This window comes from Pagrus pagrus (assembly GCF_965226575.1).
Source record: "Pagrus pagrus genome assembly, chromosome: 21".
In the NCBI taxonomy this organism is placed as follows: domain Eukaryota; kingdom Metazoa; phylum Chordata; class Actinopteri; order Spariformes; family Sparidae; genus Pagrus; species Pagrus pagrus.
This window is the reverse complement of record NC_140208.1, coordinates 15126602-15144011: the sequence shown is the minus strand read 5'-3', so window position 1 is coordinate 15144011 and position 17410 is coordinate 15126602. Positions and strand designations below refer to the sequence as shown.

Below are 17410 nucleotides of genomic sequence, written 5' to 3'. Positions count from 1 at the left end.
GCAGCCCCTTAAACTTCACTGAACCTGAAAATGTCTGTTGAGCAAAATGGATGATGATGCTTGATGGCAGATGGCTGGGAACTTACTGGGTCGAGACTGGACAAGGTTTTCGTGATTTCCTTCAGACACAAACTAGAAGCAAACTCATCAGAGCAGAACTAAGACGTGCCTTGCAGGATTTCCCAACAACAAACGGGCATCGGGTGTAACAGACCAAATAAACTGTCTGTTAGCTGCTACGAGCACAGTTACAGTTACACAGTCTTTGCTTTGGGGCCCATCAGCGCACTCTGATTTCTATCCCTGCTGGCATCTCCACTGGCCACAGTAAACAGCCACAATAGTTAAAGTGATTTGTCAGATGTAACACACTGCCTCGACAGTTGAAGGGAAAATGAAAGGAATTTCACATGTAAACCACGTGACAGAGGCCCACACAAATAAATCCCGGGGGAGAGAAGCTCTCAAGCAGCATCAGGGGATTTCACTGCTTGTTTTTTCCAGGAGACACGAATAAACATGGTTTTAATAATTCATGTAAGTGTCTGAGATGGCAGCTCATGTCAGATTCATCAATACAAATGAAAAGAACAGTGGAAAAATGTTGTGGTTTAGTGATATGAGAAGCTGGTGGAAGTCTTGTGGGTGCGCTACTCATCGACAACACTCAGCTAGAGCTTCTCCAAGAGGTCACAAGGAATATTTAATGCCTGCAGGCTAATAAAAGCTATCCCATTGATGTGATCCGACTGTAGCAGGGAAAACAAACAGCTAACATTTATTGTGAAAGCAATAAATGTAAACAGTGAAGCCCGGGATGTCGGTGGGAGGGTCTGTTGTCTCGGTCTCATGCCATGCGAACAGCTCTGACATTTCGTCTCTATTGAGAGCTGCTTTCAGACGTAACAATGGAGGCGATGATGATGATGACAGTTACCATGACGACGTTGGCCAGATGTGCGGAGCACAGAGCGTAGACCCCCCCGGAGCCCCCCACCACTGGAGCGCGCATGTCGGTGATGGACACTGTCAGCGAGCCTGCAGAAACACAGAGAGAAAGAGATTAGGAGTGTAGACGTAAGTGAGGGAGAGCACGCAATGCAGGGAGAAGTGTGTGTGTGTGTGTGTGTGTGCTATTAGGAAAAGAGAGGACAGCATTTTAGAGCAGAGGGGAGAAAAACAGAGGCAGAGTCAGATTACTCATCATGCAGCAGCACAAGTCACCTTCCTCGGAGCATTTTTTAAATATCTCCGAGTTAAAATCACCCTCGGTTCACAGGGACTGTGCTACATCAGCTGACCTTCACGTGCCCTTTAATTTTAGAACTGGAACACATGACACAATGTTGCTTCGGCTATTCCTGTGTGAAGGCAGCGCTGTGTGTATTCTTGTTTGAAAATGATCTCTGATCAAAGTAAGGCCAGGAGAACACAGAGAAACATTGCTGAAGTTCTAATTTGTGTGCCCCAGAGACGCTTCTTGTTATTTTCATGAGCCAAATGTAATCTGGGAGATGCAGATATGGACAGAAGCCAAATATCCTGTTTAAAAAGACATAAGTTATTACATGAAAAGTACAGTGGTGGTTGTAGAAGTGACAGAGGCATGAACACTATGACACCGTGAAGTGACTGCACACTTATAACTACATCCACAAATACTCTCTAAACTGTTGCATGAACAATTAATGATTTTCATGCACGCATTTGTCTAAATTCCTACTTTTCAGTCATGTTGGGTGGAGGGAGGTTGGGCGTAGACTAAAACAATAAGAGACCCTTGTCCCAGCAGACATTTTGAGCTTTCAAAGCAGGACAAGCATATGTATATATAATAACATTAACAGTGGCTTCTACCCTTTAAGTGTCAACCTAAGCATGCACTTGACGCTGTCTCACCCACATGTAATACAGCTGTCATTAGTGTGATTAAGTCCACCTGTGCTTTTCCTGCTTTGATAAGTCAAAATGCCTGCTATAAATATGCGCGCTGTACCGCCCTGACAGGTGCAACAAAACCATAACAGGAAACCGAGGGAGCTGTCAATCAGGAGCAGTCCGTGCACGCCCACACAGTGTGAGCAGAGGTCTAATCAGGTGAAGTGAAAACACCTGTGTGGGTGGATGATTGCTGTGGTCTTTAACCATCAATCTGTCAGAGAGAACTTGGAAAACAAAAATAAGTTATTAATGTCAGGAACAACATTTTGACATCTCCTTGTGAAGTTTTAATAGCAGAGACATTTCAGTTTCAAGTTTGATTGAAGCCGCTTTTATTGTATCATGTCCTGTTAGTATCAAATGATAAAAGTATTTAAATCTTCAGATACTAGCTGCATAACAGTATGCTACAATATAATTATCATATCACAAATAGTACATCGACAAAGTTTTTGCTACCTGATACACAACATGCCTTGTGGCTGAATTATGGTCTGTAATACTTGCCTCATGCTTACTCAGTACAGGTCCACAACCAGCTTTACATACTGTATGTGAAAATGAAAATCTACCTATGTTGATATGTACCATTCACACTATTGGAATGAATGAAGGCCATTTAATAGCTCTATTCTTTTATATTGACGGAGAACGTTTTTCCTTTCCATGTTTTCTTGACCATAAATTAATTAGGTGTGTTTACTGAATGTCCGCAGAATGTCTGTAAGTCTGTTTTGTATGCGTTTTTATGTTTTCTGCAGCGCTTATTGCCATAAACAATAGCTTGACTCGACTTGAAGTCTACATTGTTTTGCTCTTTTCAGTGATTGCCAACCCCCCCCCCCAAAAAAAAACGGGATATTTGCCGTTAATGTGCTTTAGTATTGATGGGTAAAACAACTGAATATACAGGAAGGATCAACTCAATTTCAAAGCAAATCTGCTGCTGACTCAGAGTAATACAGAATTATTATTAAAGGATAGAGGATGACGCTTTGTCATGAAAAATTGACATTCAATCTGTTTAGCTCTGGATGGGTTAAAACCAAAAAACGTATTTGCTAAAGAATGACGTTTGAAATATAACACATGTTCTATTTTATAAACAGAATTAAAAAAAAGAAGAAGGATGATGATAATTAGAGCCCGACTGATACTTGATTATTGTGGCCAATGCAGATATTATGAAGTAAAAGATTCCCATATCAATATATTGGCTGATGTACACACAATTTTTGCAATGATCATTTAGAAAGTGGTCATCAAACACTATGTGTGAAATAAAGGCAGAATAATTGACACAGTTTACATTTAACAAAAAACTTGGCACCATGCAGGTAAACATAATGGTAATTTAATAATTAAAAATGATCCCAAGCATCTTTTTCTACATTATCATTTCTAAAACAACAAAAAACAAAAACGAGTTTTGTTTCATATTGGCACACATCGGGCCACATAAAAGCCAATACTGATATATCTGTGATAAGCCAATATTGCTCAATATCGGCCAGCTGATATTTCGGTCCACCTCTAAATAATATTGTTTAAAAGTACATAGTTTTATGGTATATAATGTTATAGTTTCATATAATATAGTGTTCTATATATAGGGATCACACACATCATACAATGTACAACAAGGTGAAATTGGTATTCTGCATTTAACCCATCTCGAGGGAGCAGTGGGCAGTGTGTGTACAGGCACGGGCACCAACTCCAGATCTTAGCCAGTGTCTTGGTCAAGGACACTGACTGGAGAATCAACCTGATGCACATGTTTTTGATGCTGGGGGAAAACGGAGAACCCGGCGAAACCCGTGCAAGCACAGGGAAAGCATGCAAGCTCCGCACAAGAAGGCCCTGCTGACCACTGCGTCACCGTGCTGCAGTCAAATGAAAACCCTCAAACCCTTTGGTGAATGAAGTTTGTGACATGTTTTAGTTTAAATCGTCTTGCGGGAAATATTTCAGTGTGATGTTTGAACAGTTACAAATAACGACAACAAAAATATGCCAAACAAATGGAGCCAGAAGCCACTTTTAACAGCGTCAAAGAGTTTATAGGTATGCAGTACCACGCACCTGCCGCTGCATTACGGGCTGCAGTGACACAGTGAAGTAGGACAGAATTCCAAGCAGGAGAAATCACAGTGGCAGTCGCCGGCGAGGACAGCGTCAGACACTGTTAATTATGCAAATGAGCTGATAAGGGAAGCGGAGAGGGCTGATAAAACAAAACAGCCTCTTTTTAATCACAGTTGGGGTTTGCTGGAGTTGTGATCTCAGATCTATAATGCATGTTGTAACGTTCATATTCTGTGTGTGTGTGTCGCAGGGCCGACTGAGTAAACATCGTCTTAAAGAACGCCTTGTCAGCCCTCGGTGGCAGTGATGATCATGGAAAGACAGATGGTAATCAGAGCGCGTTCCTGAGTCATTCATCTCCCCTCGCTCCGACACCTATGGGCTATTTTGCGTGGATTTATGGGGCACATGAAGGTTGGCGCTTCAGCTAAAGATTTGCGGAGATTCACAGTGCCCCATTTTTTGTAGTTCCACAAAATTGCAATTACACAGTGTAGCATACAGTATGTGGTCTCTGATCTCTTCAAAGTAAAGGAAAAATTGAATTGGAGCAACTTCGGCAGCAGAGACATCTGAGTCTTTCTTTTAGTCTTCTCCGGAGCTTCACAACTTTTATGTAGTTCATTTATGACTTCAGTACAGTGGAGCCGGAAGATGTATTAATTAAATATTGATAGAATGACATGAAAGATACCGTCTGGAGTTTTAGCTTGGGTAATATTGTGATTTTGGTTAATTTTTTGTCTTTTACTGCTCTTAAAGATTCAGTAACATTAATTGATAGAATTTTATTAATTTATTTTACTGCTTTAGCAAAGTGAAATTAATATTAATCATGTTCCTTCCCCTCATTTTGCCCATTTAAACATCCAGGAGAAAAGGAGCATCATTAGCATTCACTTGGAGCTGCATTTTTGCCCCCCTGGTGAATTAAAGTCTAATATTCACTCTCCTTTAAGCTCTCTTTTCCTCTCAGTAAATTCCTGAGGTAAATATCCGTCTCTTTGACTGCTGAATGTTTCACTGTCTTCACCAGTTAGTTTCCGACTTCCACTATATTTGTTTGGCTACCTTTTGTAGTGAGTTTTTAGAGCTTTTTTGCTGAAAACAGCCGACTGTGAGCCAGGAGAGCCGTAGGGGTGAATCAAAACAGTGAAGTTGCAGGCTGTAAAACCCAAACAGTAAGCTGAAATTGAAGTTACAGCTCGTTATAGCTGAGGGGAACTGCAAACTCCTCTGTGGGTTCATCACTGCCAGCGACCTCCTTCACATTACACACAGTAACTTCATCAAATGTAGATATAAAAAAAAAATGTTGTGCAGCTTTGAGAGCAGCGAGGTGGGCTGTTTTCTAACGCGACTGTTAACACCAGCCCAGACCACCTCTTCATAGGAGACACTTGCCAGGGATGTGACACCACCATCTGTGGGTGAAGGAGAGAAGACAACCTGAGACCTCCGGATCAGAAGACGAGACCGGCGCTACAGGGAGGAAACAAACTGCTCGCTCTTCCTGCTCGCTCTGCTTTGGTGAGAGGCTCCCAAATACAGTATGAATATTAAACAGGCTGTCATGTGGGCTCGCCTGCTTAGGGGGGATTTAAGATTTAGGATTCTCGCACTCAGCAGGAGCTGAGACGTGAGGTGAACGATTATTTCAGCGCCAATTTGACACATTGCATCTAACGGACAGATTATTTATTGTTGCCACTCCGAAGTCATCATCAACATCCTCAAATCTTTTTGTGAGCTTTCAACACCCACAAGTGCACCGCAGTGTAGACAGTAAAAATGATGTATTTTGCATAGAGTAAAAGTCAGCGACACACTCAGGACTATACTCTACCGCAGTATAATCCCCACTGCAGCTCAGAGGACTGAGCCTCTGTCAAACCATACTTGCTACGACATTACTGTTACTCCAGGCTGCCCTGAAGCTATGGGTCAACTTTGTGTTTTTCACTCTCTCCGGGATAAGGTGCATGCAGGGGATGGTAAGCTGATCCAAGGCCAGGGTTTGACAGTGCCTGAGGCTGTGGCTCTGTGTAGCCACTCCAGCGGAGGCTGTGCCAGAGAACAGTAAATGTTGCAATAAAATTTTTTTTAAAAATGTGTCCTCTAATCTCAAACACTTTCAAACCTGACACTTCACTGTCTGCTTCCTAGAGTTTGTATATGTGGGTAGCTATCCACTGTGATTAATGACTAGCTATATGTGTGACTGATATGTGTGAGGCATTTAATGATCAAATTCTGTTGAATAGATGTTGAATAGATGTTAGTGAATATATTCTATTAAATATTACACATCGGTTCAATATGTCACCTTTGTTGCATGTCATTCCCCTTCCATCTCTGTTTCTGCCTCTTCACCTCACTGTTCAATAAAGGCCCCAAAATAATGTGGCTGTAGATTTGCCTGGTCCATGTTTTCATACTCATAACTTGTCCTATCATTTATTGATTTTTTGGTGGGCAGCGTAACAACACTGACATGCACTCAGTTTATGAAGTTTATGTGGAGACCATTTTGACTATTAACACATTTGGCTGAGGGAAAAACATCAGCACTCATTTGGAGTTGTGCTTCAGGCAAATGTAAATCCAATATTCACTCTCTTGTTAGAACTGTTTGGTTTCCATCAACTCGTGAGGGAAATATTTAGCTCTTTGGCTGCTAAATCCTCTGTTATGTTCGCAAGGAAAAGACAGTCTGCGGTCGTTTGGTCCTGGACAGGTAGCGTACAGTGGGTTTGTCAGGGTTTTATCACTAAAAAAAGCTGCTTGCTGCATCTGTAAACAAAGCTGAAGAGAGCGATGATACTTAACCTGGCAAACAAAACAAGGTCACTATGAGCGAGCCATTTCACATTATACACTTATCTGAGCCATTGTTAATATGACAATATTGATTGGAGCAGCTTAAAAAAGCACAGATGCCACAGTGAAATCTGTTAGACTGAAGATGTAATCAAGGAAGTAAAACATATCTCTCTCTTTATTTGTAAAGATATCTACCAGAGGGTGTTTTATGGAAACCTAAAGGATGTATAACATATAACATTAATATGCATTGAGATGCCAATAAATTACTCAGGAAAGGACAATCAAAGGACAATGTGTGCTTATTTATTCAAGTGATTTGGTCAGTATTGGGTATGAGCAAATCTGGCACCCAGTACAGCCCTTTTATTCATTTATTCAGTCAATATATTGATATAAGCTTTGAGTGAAGACCTAGACAGACAGAAAAATGGGATTTGGCACGTTACATTATGAGACATGAAAGAATTTTACCTCTTTAAACAGTACATTTTCATAAAAACATAAAATATTTCAATAGAAAACTCAGAGGAAAGTGTCAGTAATGAGAAGCTCTACCCGTTGATGCTGTGCGATTGTCGCCTTTTAGGCTCAGCTCGCTTTATGTGTGCATGCCGCCTCAGACAGATCTATCCTGTATGCATTAAATCTTTTGGCCCTGCACAGAGATGTGCTGCAGTCAGCACTCCTGTAGTCACAGGGCTGCCTCTGTTGGCTAATAAACTGGGGAAATGCCTGATCAGATTTATTTACTAAGCACAAATAGGAAGAGAGGGAGACTGATGGAAAGAGTGGAAGAGTGAGCGCATGGGGAACAGTGCTACAGACGACACACTAAAAGTGCATTAATGCAATCAGGACTACGTTTTTTTTTTCTTTATCTGTGTCATATTTTTAAGATTCTGCTCATAAAGTACAAAAGAACAGATAGTTTCTTCAGCATGATGCAGCTGTTTGTACCTTTCGCTTGAATTATTTTCTGATTCAAGCTAAAAATACACAAAGAACAGACAAGGATGAACAGCAGGTTTCCTCAGGTTCAGAACTTGCTGACTATGATATATATATGTATATAATTGTTATTCGAAGCAAAGAGGGGCTTTATTTAGCAACAAACAGTAGTCATTGGTATTTAGGTTTTGTGGTAGTTGCGTCTAAAACGCTTTACAAAAACTGGATCAGTTGTATCGAATGCACAATGAGGCAGACCCGAAGTGACCACACCATTAGAGGATCAATTCATCAAGCTTAGTTTCCCGACTTAGAAAAAGCAACTTCATCACAGATACAGAATTTCCTAAATAAACACAAGACTCCAATCAGCAAAAGCACCGTTAAAGGAAGGCTGTCTTGTAGTGAGATGAAACAAGGCCAAACACTTGAGGTAGGCTAAAAAAAACCCCAGAGTTTCCCATAGGATGACTGGGAAAAAAAAGTCCTATTTATTGTTGAATCCAAGTTTAAGATTTATGGCAGTAACAGTACGGAGACGAACAGGAGAGAGAATGATGCCATAGTGTTTCAAACCCACAGTTAAACACGGTGGTGGGAATATTCAAGTCACATACCAAATACTAAGATATTCTGAAATTCATGTACATTTTTCAAAGATTCTACTTTTTACACAAATTGTTGACGTTTTTGAAGAAGAACCCTTTCATTAAAAAAAAAGAATCAATTAATTCCTCATTTTAGCACAAGGCCCCCTGGATGATATTTGATTTTGGAGGGCAACTTATATTAGTTTTGGTATATGAGCCGACGCAGTTTTACAGGTGACTGAAGTAAATAAAAGTAAATGTCAGGGTGACCCAGCTGGAGACAGATCATCTGTCATACAGTCTTTTGTCTACTTTACAGTCTATTTGAAAAGCTCATGGCTTCAAATGTCATTTAATAGATTGGCGTCCACTTGAAAGCCTCATTTCAACTATAATAGTGCTGTCAGACTAAGGGAGCTTTATTAAAGATATTTTCCACCTGGGAAGGAGATGGACTCCTCTGTGTCATCCAGGCAGAAAGAGATAAGGGAAATATCATCTCTGTCACTGATGCTTTCCTTAAAGTGGAGCAGCATGACGCGCAATCAGTCCTTATCCATCTTATATCTTCATCCATCTCCTCGTGCCCTGGTGGAGCGTGGGCGGGAGGGAAGAACCCCTAAGATGATGTGAAGGGAAAGTTGCAGCCTGCAAAGTTTTATTTATTTGCAGTTTCAAGCTGTGGAGGAGCATCCAACCTGTCAGCATCCTCAAAGCGACAAAACACAGCTCACCTGCGCTTCTACACTGCAGTCGACCCAGATCATTAGACGAACAACTTCAATAGAGAGGCATACATCCAGAGTCAGGACATAACATGAATAAGAATCTCTTTTGTAAACATAAATAAAAGAACCCCAACCAAAAAAATACAACACCAACTCCAGCACTGATGCCTACGCCTGTCACGATAATTAGGTTATCAGGGTATTGTACATATCCTATATTGCGTCTATTCAAGCGGCGGGCTGAATGCAGCCCTTTAACAATTTCACTCAGGCCCTTTGATCTTTTTATTAGTAGGCTAATCGGCCTATTCATTAGTTCCGTCTGTTGCCAAGCACAGAAACCTCTTATCTGATTAAAAAGTTTGAACCCAGGCTGTTTAAGCAGAAGGAATTTCGGAGAGTCTAACTGAAGAGAGAGTCAAACCTACTTCAAAGGTAAAAAAGGAGCATTGATTTTCTTCTGCGCTTTTGTATGCAGAAGGTTTCTTTTTTCAACTGCAAAAGATAATAAATAAAGCATAGAAAAAATGAAAGTTCCTTTTTTGAACACATTCAAATTCCTAGCTTCACAAGTCAGACATAGAGGATGTAAATAATTAGGCCCCTTGGCACACCGTTTTTTTTTTTCAAATAGTTGAATAGTCCTGTTATATATCATCGTACATATCTTATCTTATCGACTTATCAATAAATGGACATGACCTTGGATGTAACCCAACCAAAAGTGGCAGAAAATGGATTGGCAGAAAACCGCCTGCCAAAGGACCCGTGTGTAGGATTTACTGGCATCTAGCAGTGTGGCTGCAGATTGGCACCAACTGAACACCCCACATGTCTCCCTCCCATACAGTGGCTGCAAAAAAAAAGCAAAAACGGCCCTGTTCAGAGCCAGTGTTTGTTTTTTCCGTTCTGGGTTACGAGAAACATGGCAGTGAAACATGGAGGACTGCGTGGAAGAGCACCTGCTCCCTCTGTAGATTTGAAAGGCTCATTCTAAGGTAAAGAAAACACAATAATTCTTATTTTCAGGTGACTATACACTAACAAAAACATAATTATGAATATCATATTTCATTTCTGCCCCTTAATCCTACACACTGGACCTTAAAATGACAATAATATAATTTAATGCAAAACAACATTGCAATACAAAAGTCAAAGTAGTTATCATGACAGGCCCATCATGCCAAACTCATCAAAGCCTGGAGGGATGGATACTATTCATCAGTTTCACTATGTGCCAACACTGCCACTGTAAACACACCTTGCCCTTGGATTCCTTAGAGATTGATTCTGTTTATTCCAACACTTTTCTGCCCCGTCCAAATTTGCCACAGGGGAAAAAATATGATAATATCTATACTCCCCCAGAGCTCAAGGGGGATCAGGAAAAATCAATAGTGTCTACAAGTCACATCCTTGGAGCTGCTGAGAGGAAACCGCTCAGCACAGCTCCAACCATGAGTGGAAAAGTATAATCATATCTGATCTGGAAGAGTGTGTGTGGGCATATGAGCATGGCTATAACTGAAGAGGCAATGAGAGAAAATTTAGAGATTAGCGAGTGTACGTCCAAAAAAGCTCCGGATGTTGTATATGCCATAAGAACAGCTGTAATATACAAAAAACATAAAATATCGTCATGACCAAAGCGGTTATCACTCACGACTGCCTTTCAGCGAACAAGCACAATGGCTGACCTTGGATGGATATTGCTCAAAATTCTTCCATAAAAAAGCATGAAATCACTTCCTGTGTTCAAGGTTATTAAGCCACAGCGATGGGTACAGCGTGGGTGATGTGCTTCATCTTCCGAGGACCTTGAAACTAACCACTAACTAAATGTAATATAAACTGAACAGAGGAATAGCCTCATCTCTAATCCAACAGAGTGCCTGACAAATATTGCTGTCCTGGATTGGCTTCACAGATGCAAACGGACACCCATAAACATAGCGGGCTCGCTGCACGCAAATGGGCTACCTTCAATTAGGCAGCACTGTAGTAGAAATATTCATCATCCTTGGTGTTGTTATCAGCAAGGCTGCAGGGGGTGGTTGTAGGGGAAGTGAGCTTGGTGTCACCTAGGAAGAGTTGACTGTGGGGTGGGATGGAGGATGGGGGGTAGGAATTACCATAATCACGCTGGCAGCCTCTGCAAAGCACCAAGGTCACCCTGCCTCCTCAGTTCAGCTCAGCACCAGGGGAGTACATCAGAAACACAGGAGCAGACTCTTCAGCACTGTGCGCAACACCATTGTTTTTGGACATATAGCGCTCCACAGCTAAAGTTAGCTAAAAGACAGAAATCTGGCCCACCCAAGTAAAAGCGAGCAAGAAATAATTGGTATTTAACTGCCAATAGCAACACAAAGACAACACCACAGCTCTCATGGTCTTAAAAACACCTCCTGCTCCACACAAACCTTCCCAGACTCCAACCAATCAAATCAGCGCATTGTTGAACAGCTCTACACCACAGCTCAACATAAGTGAGACCCAAAGTGTGAGATGCAGGGACCGAGTCACACCCCCTCTGGCACTGGGAGTTATTTATTTCAGCCTTTTGTTCTCTGATGCTTCCTCTCTCTTCCTTATCTCTTTATCTCCATCTCTTCCTCATTAACTGAGTTTTGTTGCCAATGCAATCTGAAGGTGCGGCAGTGTCGGTTTGTCTGACTCAACCTCTATTTTCCCCAAAAATCCCACTATTCGCAGTCAAACTTTCTCAAGCACCACTGTGAATCAACTTTGAAAGTTTCAGTTTAATATACTTTAAAGCATCAGGAAGTTTCATAACGCACTTAAAAAAAACAGCAACAAAACAACCCATCTCAAGTCCTCTTATAAATCTATCTTGAGCTTCACAGAGCTTTCAGAGTGTTCTTCTAAGAAAGACCGTGAATTGCAGTTAAAAAAGTTCTGGAAAAAGATAATAGGTGTACCTTGAGTCAATGTTTTTGGTCAAATACTACTAAACTACTGAAGAAAACATCTATAGTGTTGTCCCTCTTCATCACATGGACAAAAAAACAACAACACATTAATACAAATAATCAACATATAACAGTGAAAAAGACCTATGAAGTTAATCTGTTACCAGTTGCATCCTGAAATCTAACATCAAAGTAGAAAAACTCTATTGTTATTTTTTTAATTACTTAATTGAATTTGTTCATTTAATTTATAGATTTGATCCCTAGGCTGTATTTTTAGGCTTTTGGGGTTTTCAATGAAAGAGAATAAGTTGCAGCTTGTGTGCTTTGACCAAACATCAAACATTAGCAAAATGGATGATGGACAAAGTCACTCTTGGCCATGCACCAAGGTCCTCTACTCACTGGCAGCATATAAAATCATATTTACTCTGCATAAATACGTGCAGTGTGCTTTAAAGCATCAATCAGTTATATAACAGGAACCTGGGAATGGTAGTGGAACAGAGGCACAAATAAGCCTGAACACCTCCAGTTATTCACAGACTGAATAGGCTTTTATTAGCATGAGACAATGCACGAACAATCATCAGGCTAAATTAGGACCAACGGTACAGCGAGTCTTAAGGCCGCTGCAGAAAGTTGACAATGTTAATCAACCGCTGAAGGATTAAACATAACATGTGGCTTTTCATGCTGCTTTTAAGTAATGACAATCAACTGGCTCACAACAATTAATCAATTAATACTGCCCAACAGGCCTCAAACGACACCAGGCCACATGTCTCCTCTTGACTGAAGACACCAATAAGCACCAATAACAGTGGTTGGCCAGTTTATTATAGTTAACAGTTAATTTTCTGTTAACAGGCTCCTGGACACAGGGAGGAGAGGATCTTCCTGCATAATTTGCTCCCCCAGAGGTTGGAGAATCAATCCGCCTGCTCTTGTGGTGCTCAGTGATACAGTGAAACCTCTCAGGGTTTCCTGTTCAGTAACTCAAGTGCATATACAGGAATATTTTTAACCTTAATTTGTCCAGGGACATTGGTGGAAGAGGTATTCACAAAAATATTCTCTCCTCCCAGCTTCTGAAATGTCTTTGTCTTTACCATATATTACTGTAAAGTGAAGACCTTTGGGTTTAGGACTTTTGGTTGAGTGAAATAAGACATGTGAGGACGTCTACTTGAGCTGAGAGAGGGTGTCATGGGGAAATGTCATACTCATAAACAATGAAATTAATAATTGTCAGATTAAGTAGTATTGGAAATAATTATTAGTTACAATTCTAATTAGCTTAAAGTGAATTTTAATTGAATTATGAAAAGTAAACGCACTCAATACGCATAACGGCCCATGTTAGTGTTAAATTAGAGGTAATAATGATTAGCTCATTATCATTAATTAATATGTAATCAGTACTTTAATACTGTAGTTGGTTGAAATGGAGCTAAGTTTAACATCTTGTACTGATGGGTTATTTAATCTTTAACACCGCATCATACAGTATTTAACATTCTAATCATATGTTTTGAAGCAAAATTTGTAATTAAAACTAAAAAGTACCTGTAACTTTAGTGCACTTTGAAACAGTTTGTGAAGAATAATCAGGCACGTCGCCAGAGATGAGATGAGGCGTCTATCCTTATGAATTTGTATTCTTCTTTATTGCACTTTTATTACCATTCATATCTTATACTTGTTGTCTGTTTGGTATATTTGCATATGTATTTTATTGCATTTTGATTGTATTTTTTATTACACTATGCATATATTTATTTCTTTAAAAAGCCCATCTGGAAATCTGGAAATTAAATGCCACGATATGAGGCATTAGTCAGCTCAGTGAATATTCTTTGCATTCTTCTCTTAAATAAATAAATAAATAAACCACAACAAATCCAATTAAGATATTTTTAAAGCAGATTTACCGCCATTGCAGTTGTATGCCTCCGTATACCGGTCAAGTTGCAGTTTGCATCCATGTCTATCAGGACTCATATAAAATATGTAGCGAAGACTTTGAAGGAAGTAATACGTGAAGATATTGATGTATATGATTGCAGAAAAAAAACATGCTGTGTATTCACCCTCAAAGCATTCCTGAGATATTGCGTTCACAAGAATGGGCTGAACAGATGTACAACCCAAAAGATAATGCCTTCGGCCAGGGCAAAAAGATTATTTTTCTACAACTGCAAACAGAAAAGAGGGTACTGAAATGCAGGACACACACCAACACTTCTGTTTCCTCTAAGTAAGGTCAGGTTTTTAACACATGTTTCTTTCATGCTTCATTACAACTTCTTCTTTACGGCCAAATGTGAAGCCAGCACCAGCTTCTGTTTCCACCAGAATTTGTTGCTGTCTCAGCAAAAAAAATCCAATGACTCACAGTGAAAGCTTTGCCCCAAGTCTTTGTTTTGTCACATTGAAGACTGCAGAACCAACTGTGACAGGCAGCAAACACAAAAAATAGACATTATTTTCAACACTAAACCTCAGCCACACACTGATCTCTGGGTTGAGCGGGGGACGCGGTGAGACGGCAGAATCTGTCTTGATGTTGTGAGAGGCTGCTGGAAGATTTGGATTGTCTCAACTGAAGGTGTTAAGGGAGGTAGACACCCTGAGGCTCACACAATGCTACGAGGAAAAACATGGTGTTCTGGCACCTGTTGATGTCCTGAAGCACATGAAGAAGCTGAAGGAGCCGATGGCCCGAGGGAAGGAGCGCCGGAAGAGAATGAAGGGGAAAAAAGACAGAAGATGGGGGAAAAAAGGTCCCCGCTTCTTTTCTTTGATGTGGAGTTGGATGGAAATACTGAATATGACTCAACATTTATATTCATCCACTCAATACAGTCTGAAATTCTAACTGTTCATATTTGGAAAGATGAAATTCAACTGGAGCTCTTCAGTTACTGTTAGTGCAGCAGAGCAGAGCCATGAAGGAATACTGAGTGGATGCAAAGTGAGCAAGGACAACGACCAGCGTCTGAACAGCACTGTCAGAAAATAATTACTCAATTGTTCCTTTTGTCAGCACACATCCAAGGACAGAATGTGCAATGTCATACTTTATTTTCAGAGGGTGCACTACAGTGCAGGACCAGATATAAGATCAGGTCATATCCAAGGTGTACAGATGAGTATATAGGACTATCTGACCTACCTAGACTGAATCCTTGTACTTAATCAAACTAATTTATCGTCTTTTTTTAAATTGAAACATTCACTATTTTCAAGATAGCAACTGCATAGATGGGTTCATGCGTGTGACATATGCATATCTGCAAGAACAGTTGTAAACTTTTGAAGTAATTGAGGAATCTTCAAAAAGAATAACCCCTTTCTTTTGGCTTTGAAAGCAAGCCCTGCGGTGCAGAAATTTGTGCAGTGTGTTAAGTCACACATAAAAGTGCAATACCTGCAGCGAGTTGCTCCATAAATGCACACAGTGAGTGCAGCTATAACCTGAAAGCTCCGCCGCCGCACAAAAATAACAAGCAACATGCGTACAAGAGCTGATAGCAACAGCCGACATGATTGAACTCATGAGCTAGAATAACACCGCATGAATATAAACATGAGACAGCCATGGGCAACAAAATGGGGAAGGAGGAGGGGAAAAAAAATCAAGACTTTCACTGAGTAATCGAAAGCGCCGGGCATTTCCTAACATCCACCAGCGATTCTAAGTTTACAGAGACTGAGGGAATACTGGGAAAATGCAAAGTGTGAGGCAGTGTTGCCTGCACACAAACTCAGACACACATTTAAGAAGATCAGTAAAATGGAGAACGGATAAATGGATCCTATATTTAACATGAATCCGTCTGTTAGATCTACATATTTTCGAATTATATATTATATTATATATTTTCCCTTCGTCTGACGTCTCACCTTCAGGCGGCAGTGCTGTCTCCTCCTGCCAGACTGAGCGATCTTGCCTCTTGTCATTAACCCTGGGAGTGTCATTAACGCCTACCGACTCCTCCAAAACACAGAAGAATTACACGTTCATTTCCCGACCTGCTTTCTAAATATTGTGCCATCGCTGCTCCAATTTCAACTCCACCAACCATCCATCAAGAGACAGTGAAATTATTTTTTTTTAAAAGCTGTTCATCATCTTCGAGCATGAGACAGCTCAAACTCAAAATCGACCAAATACAGCTGATGTTGTGTTATATTGTGTTGAAAATTAAAAGCAGTAATACTCTAATTTCATTCCAGACAGTTGCACACAGCTCCACCTCGCACTACAGCAATTCAATTTTTCATCTCTACAATGTAACTCGAGCAGAGAAATTCTAATGAATGCATTCGAGTCCAGGCTCTGGGGGCACAAATATCACCATCTCCTCCTCGCTGCCTTCTCCTGCTTTCTAATTCAGGATGCAGCTTAAATCTCCAAACAGCATCTCAAACTGCACTTAGGCTAATTCCCCAGAGAGGAACCCTGCATTACTCTCCCACTTTTCCCATGCTCGCTTGCTTGCTCGCTCGCTCTCTCTCTCTGTCATCATGGTTAAAATAAATCAAAGTTACAATAATTCATGAGTGTTAAGAGGGTGTATGCATGCGTGGATAGGGGAGTGAGGGTCTGACGTTTACAGAGAACGAGGAGTTTTGAGCAGCTTAACTCCATTTTATTACTGTGCGAGCAGAAAGACGACAGCAAGAGAAAAATAAAGAATTTTTACTCACATAGAAAAGAAGGCCTAAAAATCACGTTACTGGAAATGAATGAATATAGCTCACTATGAATTAGGCTATTGCTCTCGACAGTAATCAAATAATGGTTAGCAAGAGATTTATGAGATCCAAGACAGGAATTGTTCCCAGTGAGGATGAAAGGGAGAAGAGGTTTATGCAGCTGTGTTGATATGACTTCTGAAAATACGCATTAACGGCAAAAAAAAAAAGGGAAAAAAAAAAAAAACGCAGTGAGGGACCACATCCAGCAATCAGCATGGATTTAAAATTTCCAATCTGCAAACTGGCTCGGAGGAGGATGAAAGTTAATGAGGTTTCTTGTCAACAAAGACTTGAGTGCTGCAGTGAGTCACTCCGCTGCATTCAGTTTGGTAACTCTTCTTTTCAAAGGTCTGGGCCACCAGCCGGGTCGGATTTGTCAAAGCCATCAAACTGGCTGACTCATGGATGTCAACTCTGGGACAAGATGCTAACTAATTCAGTCTCACTGGAAGTGCAGTTGATGCTATTATGCAGCAAATGTGAAATGCAACACAAAACCTTTAACTTGATAAATAATGAAGTTACCAACAAAACAAATAAAGCATTTATATAAGTAATAAGAAATATATTGTTATGGAGGCATAAA

The 17410-nt window shown here is 40.5% G+C and overlaps 1 protein-coding gene across 2 annotated transcripts in view; it reads right to left on the bottom strand.

The window, feature by feature from the left end:
• rhbdl1 (rhomboid, veinlet-like 1) overlaps positions 1-17410 on the bottom strand; it is a 45504-nt gene that overhangs the window by 10353 nt on the left and 17741 nt on the right. For both annotated transcript variants that reach the window (XM_084342842.1, XM_084342843.1), the window contains exon 6: positions 938-1038. In XM_084342842.1, coding sequence (XP_084198968.1) covers positions 938-1038 — 101 coding nt within the window. The remainder of the gene's footprint in view (positions 1-937; positions 1039-17410) is intronic.